General features: G+C 42.2%; 1 protein-coding gene across 9 annotated transcripts in view; it reads left to right on the top strand.

Annotated features, from left to right (window-relative positions):
• LOC306971242 (neuronal cell adhesion molecule-like) overlaps nt 1–21,005 on the top strand; it is a 43,312-nt gene that overhangs the window by 12,420 nt on the left and 9,887 nt on the right. For 7 of the 9 annotated variants that reach the window (XM_079567456.1, XM_079567453.1, XM_079567450.1 and 4 more), the window contains exons 3-20: nt 10,805–10,979; nt 11,869–11,974; nt 12,710–12,903; nt 13,304–13,426; nt 13,788–13,958; nt 14,723–14,779; nt 15,745–15,856; nt 15,959–16,143; nt 17,062–17,196; nt 17,329–17,472; nt 17,661–17,772; nt 17,854–18,020; nt 18,390–18,537; nt 18,922–19,046; nt 19,233–19,262; nt 19,911–20,012; nt 20,567–20,764; nt 20,847–20,917. In XM_079567456.1, the coding sequence (XP_079423582.1) occupies nt 10,895–10,979; nt 11,869–11,974; nt 12,710–12,903; nt 13,304–13,426; nt 13,788–13,958; nt 14,723–14,779; nt 15,745–15,856; nt 15,959–16,143; nt 17,062–17,196; nt 17,329–17,472; nt 17,661–17,772; nt 17,854–18,020; nt 18,390–18,537; nt 18,922–19,046; nt 19,233–19,262; nt 19,911–20,012; nt 20,567–20,764; nt 20,847–20,917 (2,265 nt within the window). In that variant the 5' untranslated portion in view covers nt 10,805–10,894. The remainder of the gene's footprint in view (nt 1–10,804; nt 10,980–11,868; nt 11,975–12,709; nt 12,904–13,303; nt 13,427–13,787; nt 13,959–14,722; nt 14,780–15,744; nt 15,857–15,958; nt 16,144–17,061; nt 17,197–17,328; nt 17,473–17,660; nt 17,773–17,853; nt 18,021–18,389; nt 18,538–18,921; nt 19,047–19,232; nt 19,263–19,910; nt 20,013–20,566; nt 20,765–20,846; nt 20,918–21,005) is intronic. The other 2 variants (XM_079567449.1, XM_079567451.1) reach the window with 2 other exon arrangements.

Below are 21,005 nucleotides of genomic sequence, written 5' to 3'. Positions count from 1 at the left end.
TGCGATTTGATTTTCTCACACTTTGAAAGGGGCTATTGTCTCTGTCCAGTGTGTCTCAAATTGGATGGTGAGTCTTTTTTGCTGGGCAGTGGAGGGGAAATGATTTGTATTCACCTGCTGTATCTGAATAGGGGCTGAGGAGGGGCTGTGAGAGCCGGAGAGGGTTACCGCCACATAGAGACTCCTTTATGTTGTAATGGATTGGCCTGACATTCACACACATTGTGCTATGGTGCATCTATCCATCAATATGTGCTATACCTTACAAAATGAATAGCGGACTTTAAACAGATGCCTTTCAGCAAGGTGCTGCCGTGACATAACAGGTGACACTCCTAAAGCTCTAGAATGAAAAAATAAGAGGCCACTGCAAAAGTTACTTAACTTTTGGCGGTGCAATACAGTGAAGAACCTTTTGCCTGTTGTTATTATGGAAAATGTTCAAGTCAATCAGAAATTGGTGGGATTAAACACATAAACGGAGTCTTTTCATGTTCTTTCACCATTGCTCGGGGACTGACCACTGACCATAACATGTAAAAAACAGACACAGGCCTGGGATTACCGTCTGATCTAAGAATAAACTTCAGCAGTTTGTTTTTTATGCATTGCACGTCCTAGGAAATAAATGGCTGCCTTTATACCATATGTTAATACTCCTCTCACAAACAGGCAACATATGTTCTGCGCGTCCTGTACCCACTCCTGCAAAGTAATCACCTTTTCACATTTCGCTTTTTCCTTCCTATTTTCTCCCTTCTTTTGCCGCAGCGGGACATTCTTCAACCGGATCCCACAAAAGAGACAAAGATGGAGCTGGGACCGGCCATAATGAGCACCTCCTCTTACAGTGTTAGATATAGGGGCGGCTGTACTTGGGGGGAGCCTGCGGAGACAATGCGGGGTTTGAAGGGGTCTAGAGCCGCTCTAAAGCTGTCTTTGAGTGGGCTTCCTGGCTCGCGGTCCTGGCTCTGATTGTGGAGTTTAGTGGGAGCTGTGGATTTGACCTTTCACATTCACAGGTGGGGTGGGGAGGGTTTTTGTTACTGTGCTATAAAGGTGCTGCTCAATAAAAAAATAAAAAAAGCGAGACCCACCTGGCCACTTTCTCACAGACTGTTCCAGTGGATGGCTCTTTGTTTATCTGATGCGCCAGGCAGATTTTGCTGGACCATATCACACAAAGCACTGATAGCTCTAAATGACCCATCACTGGCTGCGTGCCTGCCGCATCAGCACAATTCAAATGGTTGCAAATGCAAGAGGCAGTTTACCGGAATATACAAGGGCGTTTCTAGAAAGGGCTGGTTGGATTTTTGTTGTTGACCTTCGACAATGTGATGTAGCGCTGACAATTACATCAGCAATAAAAGCATTTGACAAAGACCTCAAAGGAGAAAAATATCAATATACTGTATAATTAATCAACCAAAAAAGTCTTACAGGAGACTAAGATTTACATTTCAACCATCAGCATAAAAGGAACTAATCATTAACCCCTTAACCCCCACCTTAACTGAGTGCATTTTCTCCACTTTGGCTTTACCCAAACCTAAAAGTGTAAACAAAGCAACAAAATTGAGCCGAGAAAGAGGATTAAAACGCGACAAAATAGCAACTAAAGAATAACAGAAAAAGGGACAAAAATGTGTGACGAAAAAGGGACAACGACACAAAAGAGCAACAAAAGAGCAATGAAAAGAAATGTCAATAAAGGTTGCGACAACACGGCAGCAACGCGAGGAAACAGATCTGTTCAGATCAGTTTTGTAGGTCTTAGCTTTTAGATGAGGCGGTACACTGGCCTATAAGCTGCAACCTTTTAGATTCGGGAAGAGCTGAACTGGAGAAAATGTGCTCGGTTAAGGCGGGGGTTAAGAGGTTACAGTAAGTGTTGCAAAATAGGACTATTACCAGAGGAAACATTACAATACATTTTTTTTTAAATACATTTTCAATGGCCAACTGTCCTCAGAATAGAGCAGAACAGAGCATAATATCCATGTAGTGAGACTGAAGCCTTTGTATCGAATCCAGAGATCTATTCAATATACAATACTGTATACCACATTTTGGGTCTATAACTTGACATCTTAATCCACGCCTGAACTGAGCACATTTTCACCAGTTTGGCTTTGCCCAAATCTAAAAAAAAAATCTAAAAATAGCAGCAAAGATTTGACAAAAACTAGGATGAAAATACAAGGAAAGAGCGACAAAAACATGGCCAAAAAAAAAAAAAGGTTAAAAAGGTGATGATAACGCAGCAACAACGTGAGGAAAAAGATCCATTTGGATTAGTTTTGTAGGCGTCACACTGGCCTATAGGCTGTAAACTCCAGTCAAAAAGCTTTTAGATTTGGGTAAGGCTGAACTGGAGAAATAACGTGGGTGTTAAGAGGTTAATTTTTGGTCATCCAGTCCTCCGTGCACCACCTGTTGCGCCACACGTGATGCAGCACAAAGTTGACCCTTCCTCTCTCGTCGCTTCACACAGACTGGTATTGTTGCGCACTAAGCTCAAAGTCAAATCCACATATTGGCCCCATCTTGAGAGATCCTTCACGTATAGAGTAAGCCATCCGGAGTGGACATGGCGGCAAACTGAGATACTAATCATAGCTCCATTGTTGAGCCCCAAAGGACGCTGGGAGGTTTTGGGGGCAGAGCAGATGTCAAGCGTACAGTCTCTCTCCGAGGTTACTTATGAGATGACAAATGGGCCTGGGCCTCTTTGCCCTTTTTCATATGCCCGTGTTTGACGAAAAGAGTTGACATTTTTCCTGTCCCGATCGAGACACCCGTACACCAGGGCATTGCTATGGTTACAGAGCGCTCTTCATGAGGAGGCTCTTGAAAGGTGCGCTTGGTATTCCTATATTTAGATGCGCGCGAGTTCAAGTTGAATCCTTTTTCTGTTCGTGGCCAAATCATTTCATCCTTCCCAAACAGGTTCTGAGCTGAAATCAAAGTATCAAGTTGTAATGTTGTCTGCGGAGTATTTTTTAAGAGTCCTTTTGATATTCAGGAAGCATTGCATTTACCCCTCACTCCTGCACTTGGCCCTCATAATAAACACTGCTCAGCATATGAATGGCCCGAGCCACAACACACTCATGTGGTAGGAGGGGCACTCTTCAAGCCCATTCGCTCCGTGACCCAGAGACCTCACAAACAATATGCAAATGTGGAGAAAGCAACTGTATAATAAACGCCCAGTGGCTTTACTTGGGGATATTAGAGTCTTTACTCGAGTGCACTCGCCGTGGGATCGCCTCAGCTAAAGTGAAGGTCAAGTTCAAATCCGGCGTCTCTCATTAAACCCAGCGCTGCTTCACATGAGCCTAATTCATTCGTTTTGAGTCAATCTAGGCTAGAAACTTACTCAAATACTTATCATGCTTATCAAAACCACTAGCGCACTGTACCTACAAATGAATTGATATTGCAGAAATTAGTCATGCAGAATTGATTCGAGTTAAAAAGCATAAAACCCAGAGTGATTTCGATTTGGTGAAAGCTAGCCACTCTCAAACGCTTACATTTCTACCAAAATGTCATCAAAAGAAATCATGTGGATCTCAAATGTCACTGCTGCTTACGTTGGCATGCTGCTCACAAATTGCTCGCCATATTTAACTAGGGCCCGGTGATGAGATGAAAGCAAATGGCCTGTTCGATTCGATTCAGGTTTGAACATGCAGGGATTTCCTCTCGAAAGCCGCCGTCCTGTCTGTCAGTGCGGCGCGCATGCTAAAGAGCAGCCCTCCTTCAGAAGCTCCGGCCTCGTCACTCATTAACATCTGAGCGCGGCAGACAGGCAAATCCCACACTTCTCTCTGGCCCAGATCTGAGGCAGGTCCGTGCCAACACGCTGCCCCGTCAAAAAAGGGGGAGGACCCGGCAAATTGGACGACACGTTGCATTAGTAGCAGACGCCAATTAACATTAAGAGGTGTGAAGCAACAGTGTGTTACGCGTATTGAGGAAAAGCCCGTCCAAGCAAATAGTTTCGACACTTTTACCCAGTTCATATAGTAGTTAGCATTGTCCTGAAATGGTGGCGATGTGGTGCTCAGGCTTCTCTGCATGTTCTCAATTTTTTTCATATTTTCCATGTTTTAGTCCCCTTTTGTGTCAGTCCTTGTCTTTACATATGGTTTAGTTCCATTTTATATTGACCTGTTTTTTCCCATAGTTTCAGCCTAATTCTGCTCATGTTAAGACATTTTTTTCTCCCTTTAATGTTAAACTACTCCTACTACTACTTGTGGAATTGCCGTATAAAAAGATACATGATTTGTTGGTGAATTGCCTCCTGGAAGCACTTTTGAGCTTAAAGGAACAGGCCACCGTTTTTTCCATACTGAGATGTGTTCTTACTTGAGCTTAGACGAGTTGATGTGTACCTGTCTGGTCTTTGTGCATGCCAGTCATGCAATAAGACCAAAGATGATGTGAACATTTGGCCTCTCCCAGTATATTCCTATGGCTCCAAAACGGGGTGAAGTTAGAAGCCATCACGCCATCCACGGGCACGCACAAAGACCAGACAGGTACATATCAACTTGTCTAAGCTCAGGTAAGAACATATCTCTGTATGGAAAAACGGTGACCTGTTCCTTTAAGCTGCTATTTCCAGTGAATAGATTTAAAATACTCTTGCGAACTTTATTGAACATAAACAGCACATAAACAGCACCCTGCATTGATGAAATAAAAGGAGGAGGGGAGTTCATTGTGTGACATTATACAGTGCAGATAAAAGGCAGCGGTGTGCTTTTGGGCCGCGGGGTCTCTCTGAACAACAGGACTCTCAATTCATATGTTAACCACACCAATTATTTGCATACGTCCAATTATAACTGCTAATGAGGAGATTATGGGAAACGCCTGCTGACGCCGCCTGCACCATTTCTATTGTGATCTAGAGGCCACGAGCGGGGTCACACTCTGAACCGGCTTCAGACAACCTTCGACAGCAAGTCTACTCTCTAGCTTTTAAACTTTCTACTCTACTAAACGTTGGAGAAGCAATAATAACAAAATAATAACTTTTTGTGCCTCAAAGTTTTTGGTCAAGTAACTGGCTGTATCAAAGAGAAATTCCCCTTGGGGATCAATAAAGTACGTCTCAATTTGAATCAGCTAATGCGCTTTCATAACTGCATCCGTTTCCTCAACACTCCCTTCCTGCTGCATGTTTTTCTCCATAACCTCATTTTGACCCATGTGTGAGGATCCCTGCTGCTCCCATTAAAGATTTGTAGGAGCCCACAATCCTCTGATCGCATCATCTATCAAAAGCTGAGTTAATTAGGATGCTTGGGATGAGAGATGAAAAATGCACTGTGCAGTAGCAGTGACTCTTTCAGTGTGTTGACATTCTATAACCGTATTGCATAATTCAGATGAGCTTCACTTATAAATCACCTCAAGCTCCAATGTGAAATGACTAAGTCTTTATTAGAAAGGCTGGACGGATTAAAGGATGGGCAACTTCTCTACCAAATTAGTTGTAGTCGTCTTCACTGCTACTTCAGGCTATTACGAGCAGTGGTGGCAGTCATTTGTACAGCAGGCGCAGTAGTCACAGATAATGGTGGAAGTGGCGGCTTCAAATTCCATTTATTCCAATAATTCCAATACATTTTCTCCAGTTTGGCATCACTCGAATCCAAAAAGCATCAATATAGCGATGAAAACGAGAATGAAAACAAAAAAGTGACAAAGCTGGGATGAAAAAAGCAACAAAAGAATGACAAGAAAGCGACAAAACACGATAATAAAGCTAAAGATAATGAAATGAAAATTAGCGATGAAAAAGCAACAAAAAAAAACACAAAAAGTGACAAAAACGTGACGAAAATACTACAAAAATGCGACAAAAAAGCGGCAAAAATTAGATGAAAACATGAGTTTAAAAAAACAAAAAAACGCATCAAAAAAAGAGACTAAGACGTGACAAAAAAGTGACAAAACCAGGATGAAAAAGCAACAAAAGAATGTCAAAAAAGTGACAAAACACGATAGTAAAGCAATGAAAAAAGAGCTATGAAAAAGCAACACCAAAGCCACAAAAATGAGACAAAACATGACAAAAAAGCGGCAAAAACACAATGAAAAAGTGACACAAATACTACAAAATGCAATGGAAAAAAGCAATGAAAATGCAACAAAAAACGCTTAAAAAATGTGACAAAAACGCGGTGACAATGTGGCACAAAAGTTACGATCACTTTTAAATCTTAGATTACAAATTTGGCTTTTTAGCATTTAGATCTGGCTAAAGCTGAACTGGAGTAAATACCCTTGGTTCAGGCGGTTAATACTTTTGCTAACCAAGTTTGTCTTTAATTGGGTACAGAACACTTCTTTCCTCTGTATCTGTCTTTTTTCCCTCCTTACCAGCTCACATTCATTCACACTTCTGAGCCCCGTTGCCCCTGTCAGCTCCATCTGTGCTCAGACATGTCCGGACCCTCTCACCCTTTTTTTAAGCCCTTGTTTTTTCAAAGTGTTTTGCTTCGATGTGTGGCTTGCTGCATGCGCTTGCTTCTGTGACATGTGCACAAAACCAATTAGTTTTGGGATTCTGAAGTAGCTGACCACGGAAAATGACAATGGAGTAATTGAAGAGGCCGGCTGAATGTGAGGCCAGACAGCTCAAAGCAGTTCTCACACGAAGACGGAGGGTTTTCTTCATGGGTAGAAAATGTACCGCGGGAACAGCAACTCCTGACTCAAGGTGGTCCTGTGTTCTCGGAGACAGTAATTACCTGTTTACTCATTCATTACTCGCACTGATTTGGCCTCGGCACCAGGATTTGCATAGAGGAAAGGTTTGAAATGGTGATGCTTTCTTGGATGTCTTGCTTTGTTCACCACAAAAAGAAATGTTTTGATCCAAGAAAAGCATTCTGCACTTTTGTGGCTTAATGCAAAGTCCCTGACTCTAGAAACTGGGACAGATTTTTAAGATAAAAAGCCAATCCAGACAAAAGGAGGTCACCTACAATTTCCATGTCTTTGCGATTAGTTGTGCCCTATTGCATCTTAAATGGTTGCAAAAAGCAGATCACAAAGACGACACTTATTTATCAGCAGTTAACCGTGTAGTTAAAGGGATATTTCAGGATTTTTGACATAGGGCCTCATTTCCCAGTTATCCAGAGTGTTGTTGATTTCTGGAGATTTATTAAATTTTTTATTTATGCAGTCCTTATATTTGAACGGTTTAGTGGTGCTAGGCTAGTGGTAGGCTAGCGCATGTCTATGGTAACTATTAGCCTGCATTAAAAACCTCTTCAAAATCATCGGGTCGTCCCCCAAACGTTGCTATATCTGATTTGTAGAAAGCTCCTTTGTGAATTCCATGTGTAATAATGCCGGCCACAGGTAAACAAACTACTGTAGTTTCGGTAACCTAGCAGATCACTCCGCCGCTGCGTAGCTTACAACCAGGAAGCTGATGCTGCTCAAATATAAGTTCTTTTAAATGCAAAATGGTTATATTTAAAAAAAATTGTCAGTCAACACATACATTTATATCAGTAGTCTGGTGTTGTAAGTAATTTGCCTCAGGTGCACTGTGCTTGGGTCAGACTGTTTTTAATGCAGGCTACTAGTTACCATAGACATGCACTAGCCTAGCACTAGCCTGGCACTAGCCTAGCACCACTAAACTCTTCAAATTTAAGGACTGCATGAATAAAAAAAAGAAATTCTCCAGAAATCAACACAACTCTGGATAACTAGGAAAAGAGGCCCTATGTCAAGAATCATGATATATCCCTTTAAGAGCTCAAACATGTTTCTTTTCATGAATGACAGTGATTCAGTTCATATTTCAGTCCTTTCCTCAAATTTCCCAAAGCAAAACTGGGATTGAGCACAAACATACAAAGCATTTACTTTTTACGTACAGACTGTTACCATTGCAATATAATGCCTTCCAATGACTGCCGAATGAACAACGGGGCCCTTTGCTGTCATTTATGGATAGAACTGGCTGTCAGATGTGTCAGATGTGTCTCTCTTTGACCTGCCAGTTGTTAAGGACGCCTCTTCCTGCAGATTGAATCAGCCTGACAACTTTTGGCACGGCAGACTCCAAACACAAGTCTTTATCTTGGCTTCAGCAGTCTATGGTCGCGAGCTTATTGACTCTGGCTTTTTCTCTTCGCTCAGCACAATATCCACGGAAGGTTTTACAAAAGTGATGGATGTTTTCTGATTAAATGTCTCCGGCAATAGCGGTTTGCAGCATGGCAGTAGATTTGGGACTTTTATTAAAAAATGTGGCAGAACTACAGCATTACTCATACCCTTGATAAGGTGCTGAAATGACATAAGGTAAGTAGATGGTTGAAGCTGATTAGATAATTGTGAGATAAAGCTATAATTGGTATTTATCTAAATCGAATGGTTCAGTGTAATATTCCATAGTAGCTCTCGTCTTTACCTCTTCATCGCGTAATTTACCACCATGACCAGGGCCATTAACTGCAAATTCATTTCAACTCAACGCCTGAGAAAAGCAGGAACAGTTTTAGTCGAAACCCTATGGTATTTTAATGGCTGAATATTTAGTCGGGTTTCCTTCTTCTCTTAAAAGTCCCACTTGAGTCTGCACTCTGATGTCACAGGCTGCTGGAGGCCGGTCCTGTGTCTGCGCTGCTCCGTGGGATAATTATAGCGCACACTTTGCAAACACACACACTTATACAGACACAGAGTTACACAACGCGGTGACCGGCCAGAACTGGGCTGCAACACCTCATTACACTGGGAAATGAATCCTGGATGAAGTCCTGGCTCCTCTCCAGATAAGAATCTCCCGGCTTCTCTCTGGGAGTCACCATAAAATGTATAATGAAACTATTTTCTCACTCGGCTGCCACCATTTCTCCTTTTGTCGTTTGCCCGAAAATTGTGCCATGGCTGGTTTGACTTTATTGCGATTGGGACATTTGACCATTCAACATTCTCCTTTAATTGGGCTCCCACAAGTATATCATCTTTTTAACATTTTTAACATTTTGTATTCAGCATAGCTTTATTACCAGAAAAAGCTTCCAGGCTGCTTTAGATGGAAATGATCTGTAAAAGTCTATACCATTTGAATCAGCTCTTTTAATGCAAACTGCAACAAACACAAATAGCTTTCCATGAATAAATTGACAATAAAATGAATAATTACTTGCAATATTGATTCAAGGTCACGCCGCCCGTTTCATTCAAGCATTGCAAACGCATAACATTTATCAAGTTGCCGTTAAGCGCTTGTTGTCAGGTTGATGCTCCGTATGGTTCCTTGCTCCTTCGCCTGCAGCCTGCAAATGAGCTTGATCAAATTGCCCCCATGGATCTTCCTCCTGTCAGATCCTGGGCCAACGCTGCCGGATGGTGTGTACAGCAGAGTGATTGGCTGCTCTGGGCTTATAATACAGGGCTTTCTCCCCAGAGAGGTGTACTGTGGGCCTGGTCTGCTCCCCTGCTGCCTCTGCTCTGGGGCGACCATTGAATCATGACTTTAGGGCAGCTATAACAAATCAGTGTGCTCCCATAGGACGTCCCAGCCTGGGCCTCTGTAGCCCCTGGTCCTGGCTCCCCAAGGCCCCATCTACAGGCCAGAGTTGCCGATTGCCAGCGGCATATGTATTGAACAAAAGAACAATATCGTAGCACATTGTTATAGCGCATTAGTTATTAACGTCATACAGTAATGATGTTAATGATCCTCTAGGTCAGGGGACCCCAACTTAATCTGTTCAAGGTCCACAAACCTTGAACAGATTTGTGGACCTTGTGGACCTCCGTAACATTGGGCGTGTGTGCAGGATCTGGACGTGTGCGATCATTGCTCTTAATTATGTAAAACATTAGCACCGGTTGACTATTTACACAGTAGAGCTCATCAAAGAATCCGTAATTTTGCCATTTTAATTCAATGTGTTTTCATATTGTTAATCTGATCGTTAATTCTGCCTGTTATGTGTCTTGAGATGATGAAAACGCTTTAGGGCCAGAACTAAAGCCTCTGGAGGTCCGGTTTTGGACCCAGGTGATGATGTGATGATTGTCTAGTTATGTTCCAAGTGAACACTCAAAAAAGACTTGCCCTTTTTGTGTCAACATTTTAAGTTTTTTAATTTTGCCTTCATTTTGGTTTTGAGTCTATTTGTGCAACGGATCATTGGGAAAATCAAGACGACGTCAAATCTGCGGATGGAGATTTAATTAGTGTGTGTGATGCCCTAAAAGGAAACTCCGACGTCATTAGCAGCCAGTCAATACCCCATTAGCCTGTCGTCAGTCAGTTCAAACCTGTAAAGAGTCACCTAACTTGAACTTGAAATTTCCCCGAGAGTGAGTAGCTGCACTCATGTATAAAGCACTTTCCAATGTCTAAGACTCCGACAGCAGCATTTTATTAAACTTATCGTTCAAAACGGATGCAGTTAGGAGTGACTTGTAATGTCCTCTGCTCTCGTCTCTTGCGATCAGATCGATTTGGATGAGAGTCCTAATAGTGCTTCAGCCGCGGCGGTGATTAGCCGAGCAAAACGCGTCCGCGTGGGATGCATCGGCCCCCGTTGGAGCGCTCTAGATCAAAAAGATTGCTTCCAGTGAACTGCGGCGCATGGCAGCTACCATCGATTCAGGAGAGCAGCTGTGCGCCTTTCTTATTCTTTCAGCCGCTCATAAACACACTGCTCCATTGTTATGATTGACGGTTTAAGTAACTCGACAAGTCACTCAACCTCAAGTCAATGACCCTCTGCTGTCTTCTTGTCCACAGGTGTGAATGTGCATGTGTCGCTGGGCAGTGTGACTGAGGAGAGGCGGGGCTTAGCTGTTTACGGGGCGGGACCATTGTGCCGCTACACTGATGATGGAGGAGAGGAGGACGGTCACCGCGCTGCTCCTGCTCGTCCTGGGGCATCTCACCACAGCTCTCGAAGTCCCACTAGATCGTAAGTCTACTGTGCACACAATACAAGTATCAAGAAGCCTCCACAGGTTCACGATGTTTAGTGCAAATTTCTCAAAACATTTCAGTCATTTCAATATTTTATGCGTTTAACTTCAGTATATACTCGGTCCTATGCTATGTCAGCACATACAATTCCGGTCTGTCCTCCTCACTGTCAACTAAAGGCTGTTGAAATTGATCACGTGAATGCTACCTATTGGTGTTTCTACTAGCTATCAAATGTATAAAATGTGAAATAATGTATCTTTGCGCCTATTTACTGCATGCCTCTCTACTATATCTCAGCCACTTTAATCAGACATTTTCACAATAATGTCTGGTTTTCTTTCACCATGTTGTTATTGCTCTTTCCTGGGATAAAACACTAAAGTTCTTCAAGGATGTAAGTGGAAAACGTGTGAGGCTGAGAGATTGTTTTTTAGCTTTCTCTGTTTTCATTTTCTATTGTCTTTGTTCAAATGTGTGTGATTTTGCGGTGGACGCCTCGGCATGCCGTGTAATTTCTTTATTTGCTTCTTTTTTGTTTGAATGCTTTTCTCGTGCTGCGGGAGGCTGTTTTCCATACGGCAATAATATAAACAGCATGGGCTCCAGATATAATTTGTTTTGTCAAGGTCCATTAGTTATCTTTCCCGCTCTGAAAGGAATACATTAGGCTCGCGGATCGTTACTGTGAAGTCAAATGTACCTGCTGCATGTTTGGAGCGCTTTTTTTGTTGTGGCTGCTGTCCACAGTGATTCAGAGTCCTCCTGAGTTTGCATGCTATTAGCAACGACCGCTGCTTGTGTGGTCAATACGCCATATGAAAAAAGCTTAGTTATGCATTAAGCATGTGATTGAATCTCACTTTGTTTTTGATCGCCCTCAGTGTCGCAGCCACCCACCATAACTCACCAATCCCCCAAGGATTACATCATCGACCCGCGAGAGAACATTATAATCCACTGTGAGGCCAAGGGGAAACCTCATCCCAGGTACGGGCTCGTGCACTCACTTTATTTATGGTTATGTCACTGCGTACAGGCAGCATTTGCATTTCCCATAAGCACCCGGGTATTTCTGTTTTCCAGATTTAGTGTTATGTAAAGCGGTCTATATGCATCACAAAGGCAAAACAGAAGACCTCCTGGCAAAAATGCATTCCCACTCAATAGTATTCTGGGACCACTGACGTGACATTTCCTTTCATTTAAATTGTTTCTTTCTTGGACCACTTTTGATAATAGTAGGAACACCCCACTGGTGCTCTTGCTTTAACCATGTTGTCCCACTATAACAATGTGGTCCATGTCAAATATTGTAATATGAGATTTAGTTTTCCTGCTTCTAACTCACAATCATTGAGACTTCACTGGCAGCTTAAAGGGACTATACGGAGTTTAAAAATGTTAACATTTTGTATTTTACTCCCCCTATGTTCAAGCCATGTCCTAATGTGTAGAATGAGCCCAGACCTGTTCACCACAACTGCCTCTAAAATCCTGCACTGTCACTCAAAAGGTTGTTACTTCGGGTCTGAAGTACCTCATGCACAAGCTTAATATAGAAGGTGCAGTTACGCGTATGACCTGAGGTGGCAGTAGTGAGTATAAAATGGCCAACGTGCATCTAGTCTCTTCACAAAGACAAATTTTGCTCCTCATTTCACCTGTCAGCAAAATATGAACAATATCTGTGGTTTATCCATAGTTTCTTCAACTCTCTTTTAGTTTCTCCTGGACACGTGATGGGACCCACTTCGACATTGACCAGTTACCTAATGTGCACATGAAGCAGCGCTCCGGGACGCTAGTGGTGGACATCAGTAATGAAAAGGCTGAACACTACGAGGGCACTTACCAATGTACAGCTCGCAACGACCACGGGACAGCTTTGTCCCACAATATGGTCGTACGACAATCCAGTAAGTACATATTCTGTACCACTGGTTCTCAACTGGTATGGCACGGGAGCCCACCATCTGCATAGGACGACCTGGCACTACATAGTAATTGAATGTGTTATATAGTACACAGTAAATGTAATGTCAAAAATACAATTCAAGCATAAAATAAACAACCACTGCTCATATCAAATACTGCCATTACCTCTGGATGTGTAGGGCAAGAGCAATCCTAATCATTCTCCTAAATGACTCGCACTGACCGTGTTGTATCAATTTGACCCATCATCATTAATTTCCCATTCCTCTCAGCTCGCCTCATTGCCTCTTGCATCTTAGGCATCATCCTTTAGTGGCTCATTTTTTATGTCAAATTATGATATCGTTCCGCTAAATTGCCTGTATTTTCAATTCTCTGCAGGATCTCCCTTGTGGTCAAAGGAGAAAATCAAGCCAATCGTGGTTCAGGAGGGAGTGCCTTTGGTGTTGCCATGTCGACCCCCGGCTGGTTTGCCTCCACCAATTATTTTCTGGATGGACAATAGTAAGCCACTTTTCTCTTACATTATACCATCAAACAGACCTTCATATTGCTCTGTAACTGCTCTACTTATGTGATATATTTTCCTCAGATGTTGAGACAATTGGGTCATATTCCTAATTCAAGAAAGGGGTTGGGGGATTTTAGACTTAGGTGTGTCAAATGTAGTTGGGTGATGAAATTTGGGGGAAGGTTTTGCAATAAGTCCACAACTTGAAACGGTTTTAATTTAGGATGTTCGAGCACTTTCTCGTATTTTGTCCTCATATATCAGCATCCAAATATAATCATCAAACTCAGAGCGCTACGTTCATCTTTTTTGATGGTTAACCCCACCTAAAGCTTAATTCCTTGTTCCTTTCAGACTTCCAACGCTTGCCCCAGAGCAGGAGGGTGTCTCAGTCGCTGAACGGGGACCTGTATTTCTCCAACGTGCTGCGGGCCGACTCCAGAAACGACTACATCTGCTACGCCCGCTTCCCCCACACACAGACCATCCAGCAGAAACAGCCCATCACCGTCAAGGTCCTCAACCGTAAGTACCAGCACGACCAGATTCTCAGCCTGTGTCTTTGTGTGTGGTGTTTCTTTTCATTCTGTTCAGCTCTGTGGAATTTGTTTTACTTGTATTAAAGCGCTAAAAGAAGTAGTTTCATTTGTAGACAAGAAAAATATCCAAGTTAGACGTATTTCAGAGCATGGATTTCTTTCTGCCATGGCAAGATTATCTTTGTATTAAATATGGTTTTGTTAATCAATAAAAATTCCATAATCCCATAATAGTAATTTTGATTGTGGAAAGTTTGTGAATTATATAGACACTCCTGGAAAATTTAAATTTCTTTGGTCAGTAACAGCTTCTCCATTGGATGCCTGCATTGTATTATTGGATTGCAAACAAAAAAAAAGCAGCGTAAAATTCAGTCGTCGTTATCCGTGCGTTTCTCACCTCGCTCAAACTTTTGCACAGAGCTGCATGTGTTGGTGTGGCTGCGTAGGAGGAGAAAAGTATTTCCTATCTCCGAGTCCATCCGTGGAGACGCCAGCGGTCGTGGCTCCGCTGAAAAGACATATTGTCAGAGCCCGGTGCCTTATCTGCAATGAAAGGCGTTCGTTTTATGGCTTCAGTGAATTTTTCTGTCCTCTCTATCAACAAAGACGGCTCTCATTCAAATCCATCTGGCATTCTTTTCTTCTTTTTTTGTTTTTTTCCCCCCATTTTCACAACATGATTTGAATTTCTCATTTTAAGTTTTGTTTTAATTGTGTGCTGTGTTTTCATTTTCTGTTGTGTTACAGTGGATGCAATCAATGACACAGTGGCAGCTTTTTACAATGACACTGATTTATTTAGTGGTGAGTTATGGCGCCCCCTAGGTGTTAACTCCCTTGAACCTAGAGCCCAGATGGCAGCTCTCACCCACTAACCTCTTTCATGGTGGTACTGGGGCATTTTCTGGTGAGATGTGGCTCCCTCTGGTGGTTGCCCCTTCATTGTGACTGTTACCCTACCAAACTAACCGCTGAACCCCTTACGCACACTGTCTCTTTGAACCCTATACTCTAAATCCTAACGACTAACCAAATAATCAATGATGTACTCTTCCTTGTTGAATCTCTAAATAGATTGACTGATTTATTTTCGGCTTCTATATAAATTAGACTCTCAACATAATAATAATTTTACCTCTTTTCAATGAATCCTCTTTTCCTTACCTTTTGCTTTCATACCTACATTACAGTCATCACATAATTAAACCTCTTATATGGATCCTTATGACCTTCTTTAATTTCATGTGAATACTTTTCTAACAAACAGAGCGAGTATTCTTTTTATACTAATCTCAAGGTTGAAGTATCTGAAAAGAAATCTGGCATCAGCAAATTACAAATATAATTTGCTGCACTCCAAAGGGCTGATGATCTCGCACAGAAAAATGAACATCAGGTTATACATAATTTTGAGCTTATGTACATATGCCTATATTTCATCACATTTTTGCAGATAGCAAAAAGTACATTGTGCACCTTTAATGGTACAATGTTATGAGACCTGATCTTTATTATCACTCCAGGGGGAAAGGAATTGACAACAAACATCTTTAAAACCAGGGCAATAAAAACCCACCAAGACAATAAAATTTACATCTAATCTTAAATGATGACAATAGTGATCTAAAAAGAAATGGCTTTCTGTTTGAGCCCTGCAGGCCTGATTAGATCTGTGGAGTTGCACATCCCTATAATGGCGCGAACGGAATGGAGGGAAAAAGAGCAGCACTAGATTGGTTTTAATGGTGAATCTATGTTTGTGATAACAGAGGAGCCAACGGATGAGCGACGGCCCACCTTCCTCACCCCATCTGGGCCGTCCAACTCCAAGATGGTGCTGAGAGGCCAGGTGTTGGAGATGGAGTGCATCGCTGAAGGGCTGTGAGTACAAGGGCGCACCGTGACTGAAGAGGCCACCTGCTCGGCCTAATCACAATTCCGTCTTCATCACTTCCCTCAATATTACTTTCTTTGTGAACACAGGCCAACCCCCGAAATCTCCTGGACTAAAGTGAGCGGGGAGCTGCCGGCCGAGCGCACCACTTTGCTGCACTATCAGAAAACGCTGCGTATCGTCAATGTGTCCGAAGCTGATGCAGGGGAATACCGCTGTTTAGCCAGGAACGATCTGGGCTCTGTGCACCAGATCATCCACGTGTCAGTGAAGGGTGAGTCTCAAACATGGGCATTATCATGTATTTATTGATTTATTTAACAGCCCCAATACAATCAGACATAGCTAAAAAAGATTGAATGAAATGAACAGTTTACAGCTAGTGCTAATTTTCAGCTCCGGTTTACGGGTCTTCATACACTCATTCATTCCTTAAAACAGGAAAGTGTCTTGTTTACCTTAATAAATCCTTTTTGTTGCCCCTCATGGGGAACACAAGTGTTGATGGGATGATTGGGGGGGGGTCTTTCATCTCCCCCTGGTGTCTCTGGCCAGAAAACCATATTTTGCAGCTTTAATGCACTGGGTCGGAGGCCCACTAATGGAATCACAAAGAAGAAGCTAACAGGCTAACGGGCAAAGCTAAGTGCGAGCTAGCGCTGCTTTAGCAGTATTTACAGCGAAGTTTGAGTGAAAAAAAATATCTCCATTGTGTAAATGGATGTACAATATCCCTCTCTTCCTTTGTTTTTTCTGTCAGCGTAGTATTTACTCTCACGGACAATTAATGAGTAAAAAATCGCAACATGCTACGACACCCTACCCTCAGATAAAGCTTCTCTGAACCTGATACCTACACACACACAGTATCCTACAATATACAAGATATTAAACTCTAAACTCACATTATAGAAGAAGAATTATTTTCCTTGTTTCTTAGCTAATTACTGACCTTTTCGGAAATATGTATAACTTAATTTAATATCAAATACAAATGAGTATTTATTAAAGCCCTCTTGGTTTTACATCCCACTCTTACACAGCAATATCCATGTTATCATTCTTGGCGCAGCAGCACATTCCCTTGCCTTTTTAATGTTTAATTCCTTCATCGTTGATTCATGCGCAGATGTCAATAGGGCAGTCTGCTCTGTGACTAATGCTGAAGCCGTCTGCTCTGCTCTGTTCTCAGCTGCTCCGTACTGGATCAGCGGCTCCCCCAAGAACCTCATCCTCGCCCCGGGAGAGAATGGGGCGCTGACCTGCCGGGCCAGTGGTACTCCCAAACCCGCCATCAACTGGGCTATGAACGGCGTCCCCATAGAGAGTAAGTGCAGCGCTGCATAAAGACATGTGATTATTGCGGGATACTTGGTTTGCTTAATGCCGCCATGTTCTGTTACATATTTATAGACATGTGTTTGAGTCTCTGTGAGTAATCGCTGTATCACATCACCAGATTCACCCAACGACTTGAGCCGGAGGGTGGACGACGACACTATAATCTTCACCAATGTCCAGACTGGGTCAAGTGCTGTATACCAATGCAATGTTTCGAATGAGTATGGCTACCTCCTGTCCAACGCCTTTGTCAATGTACTATGTGAGTGTTTAAGCCAGTTCTGTTTGCATAAAAACACACAATGGCTTCCGAGAATAAGGTCTGAATACTTTATAGAAAAGTATACAATTTGACTATCAGACTGCTACATAAAAAACTGTATGAAACCACTGTACTTTGCCATTCACATTGATTTAACAATAGCAATAATTGACGCTGGTCCTCTGCAGCGGAGCCACCCAGAGTGCTGACGCCAGCCCACCAAGTGTACCAAGTCATCAAAAACCACCAGGCCTTGTTAGACTGCAGTTCCTTTGGCTCGCCCATCCCTGAAATTACATGGTGAGTTAATTAACGGCAGTATGTTTGATAAAGCAATGTTGGTTATGTCAGGATTATAAAACAGAGTGCTTTTTGTCTCAGGTTCAAAGACTCTCGAGCCAGCACCCTTGATGGAGACCCTTATAAAATACATGACAACGGCACTTTGGAGATCCACGGCTCTCAGACTCGACATAACGGCAAATACACCTGCGTGTCCAAAAACATGCTGGGCATCTCAGAAAATCATGTCTACCTAGAAGTCAAAGGTAAAGTCATCATGTAATGGATCTCAAAAGTCCCACCCACCCCCAGTTACTTGTTCCCCCCAGTAGATTTAAGAAACAAATATATATATATATTAAAAGCACGACAGAGGCTAATATGAATGTGTATATCTGAACATAATGCAATTATTTTTATTGTGAAAAAAGAAACATACATTCTTGATAATAGGGCAAAACTCTTTCATATTTTTTGGGTTTATAGTTTCAATGTAATATTCTAAAACTAGTGAGTTTGGAAGTGGACACTCCATCTCAAATTCAGTAGCTTTAGCACTTAACATTTGCAGTCAAGTACATTGTATTTAGTGTTGCATTTGCTGAATTTTCTTCTGTCTGTTATTGTCTTATCAGAACCAACCCGGATCCTCAAACAGCCGGAGTACAAAGTGGTGCAGAGGGGCAGGGCCGCAGTATTCGAGTGTAAGGTCAAACACGACCCGACGCTGATCCCAACTATGACATGGCTCAAAGACGACGACGAGCTGCCGGACGATGAGAGGTCAGGCTTCAGTCAATCAGTGCTCTTTATTTACGCTGTGGAGCAAGGACTAGTGGCTGTACACAGGAGTACTGGTGGTTATTTTGTTCCTGTTTGTTCTTAATGTCAATTTGATGTCCGTTAAGTTCTTCTTTAGATCTGGCGAAGAAGAAATTCAATATAAGTTCAGGCGAAAACTTGCCTCTTGGTTTTAGCCCTGTGCTGCGATCATTTCTTTAAAGCCAATAGAAGTCTAATTTGGTATTTCCATTTTTTCAACTGGATGTTTTTTTTTCAATATTTCACACAGTTTAATTAACATTTGCATAAGTAATACTACCACAATAGTACCACACTGATACTATACTGAACACATGCTAACAGATTAGTTTGCTTCTCCTGCAGACTGGTGGTGGACTCAGATAGCCTGACTATAACTGATGTAACAGACAGTGACGCTGGAGTCTACACCTGCATCATGAACACCACTCTGGACCACGACACAGCCAGCGCCGAGCTCACTGTTGTCGGTATGTACTTACGTTTTCTTATGAATCACTCCAATGAGCTCCTCTAACCTCTTTAAAAGCAGGCACAACAACACAAGAGTCACATTAATATTTGATTACTTCCTTCTCAGCGAATCTTATAATGTCCCTAGTGCATTTAGGACTGACTGACTATTACCTTTGTACTCTTGCCCACCTGTCTGGCAGAGGCCACGCCCACTCCGCCTGTCGTCTATGGTAAACCTGTGTAAACTTCGGCACACTTGGCTGTTGTGGTGTATTATGTTAAGTGACGCATGCTGTATCCAAAGAAGGCTGTTCACGACAATACTATTTTGGCCCCAGTTACCGTTTGCTATTATGGTCTGAATGCATTGTGTCTGTATGGCATAAATTGCTCATATGTGTATAACTGAATGCAAGATCATTTGAAAAACATTTTACCGCTCGCCATTTGTTGTAATGCACTTTTTTGTCACTCATTTCATTCCAAGCATGCCTTCCACTTTATCATTTCAATTTCAAAATGTAAGCATCAATTCATCCTCTTCAGTGAAGCTATGTCATGCTGAGTGATTATGGGAGACGCTTAACTGGAACATCATTCATATTTCTGCATAATACATTGTCAGCTTAACTTTATTACTTTCATTGTAATAGAGATGTAGACTACTTTACTTGAGTAATCATATTCTCCTTACTTTTAACGATTTTATATTAATATTCTAAACCATTCTTGGAAGAGGATAAAGTCAAGAATCTCTACGTAGCCAGCCAGATCTTTTTTTGTTGTTGTCATCTTTATGTCTGCATGTCCACTTTTGTTTTGTAACTTCCATCCAGTGTAAATGCCATCCTCACTATGTTGTACCGTACCTTCCTCAGAGCTCCCTGACCCTCCGACTGACCTCGAGCTGACCGAGCAGAAAAAGAGGAGTGTCCAGCTCACGTGGACCCCTGGGGACGAGCACAACAGCCCTATTGAGAGTATGTCCATAAATCTATAAATCCATTTTGCCCCCTTGTACGTATGTAGTATTTGCAGACTTTTGTGGCTCTGTATTTATGTATACCTGGAAGTAGCACCGATGCTAAAAACAATTAACCTGGTGCAGGTCCGTTGTGTTAACGTTAACACAACGGACAACGCAAAACAAAACGCCATGCAACACGCTCATCCCCGCGCAGAACTGGAATGTTAGGAAAACATTTGTGAAGTTAGGAATGAGTCTGGACCATAACCAACAATTTAAAGCTTAAACAAACTCCCTTTTTTTTAAATTTGAGAACAAATTGAGTACAGGGCATATAATATTCAAGATGCTTTGACCTTCACTTGAACTGAAAAATAAATATGATTTTTGCACTAGTCATAAAGCCTCCAAGCCCTGCCAGCAGGAAAAAGTATTGTTTTTAAGCAAAACCTCTTTTTGTCATGTTATACCCATAATGTCTTCTACTCCACTGTACCAAAAAGACTGTCGTGGCATAAACTGAATCCACACCTGTACATTAATATTAATACCTTACTCTGTATTCAGAGTTTATTATCCAGTTCGAGGATTCCCTGCACCACAAAGGCCACTGGCACAATCTGACTGAGGTCTCTGGGATGAAAACCACGGCTCACCTGAAGCTGTCTCCCTTCGCTCACTACACGTTCAGAGTCCTGGCCCTCAATGGTGTGGGACTAAGTCGGCCCAGCCCGCCCTCCCGCATGTACAAGACAGAACCTACAGGTGAAGAACAAGTCCTTTATAGATATAGTTATACAGATGTCTGAATGGTACTAAAATGTGTTGTATTTGGTCTTTTTCTTAGCTCCTGATGAAAACCCTGCTGATGTGCATGGATTTGGCACTGAACATGACAATCTTGTGATATCCTGGAAGGTAAAGAAGTGCAAAACATGTTCTTAAAATGCTTGTGATTTTTCCCTCTGAATGTTAACGCTCCTGGATGACATTAAAATGTGCACAG

Source organism: Gobius niger, assembly GCF_951799975.1.
Source record: "Gobius niger genome assembly, chromosome: 12".
Taxonomy (NCBI): Eukaryota; Metazoa; Chordata; class Actinopteri; order Gobiiformes; family Gobiidae; genus Gobius; species Gobius niger.
The sequence above is the reverse complement of the archived record's forward strand: the minus strand, read 5'-3'. Positions and strand labels throughout refer to the sequence as shown.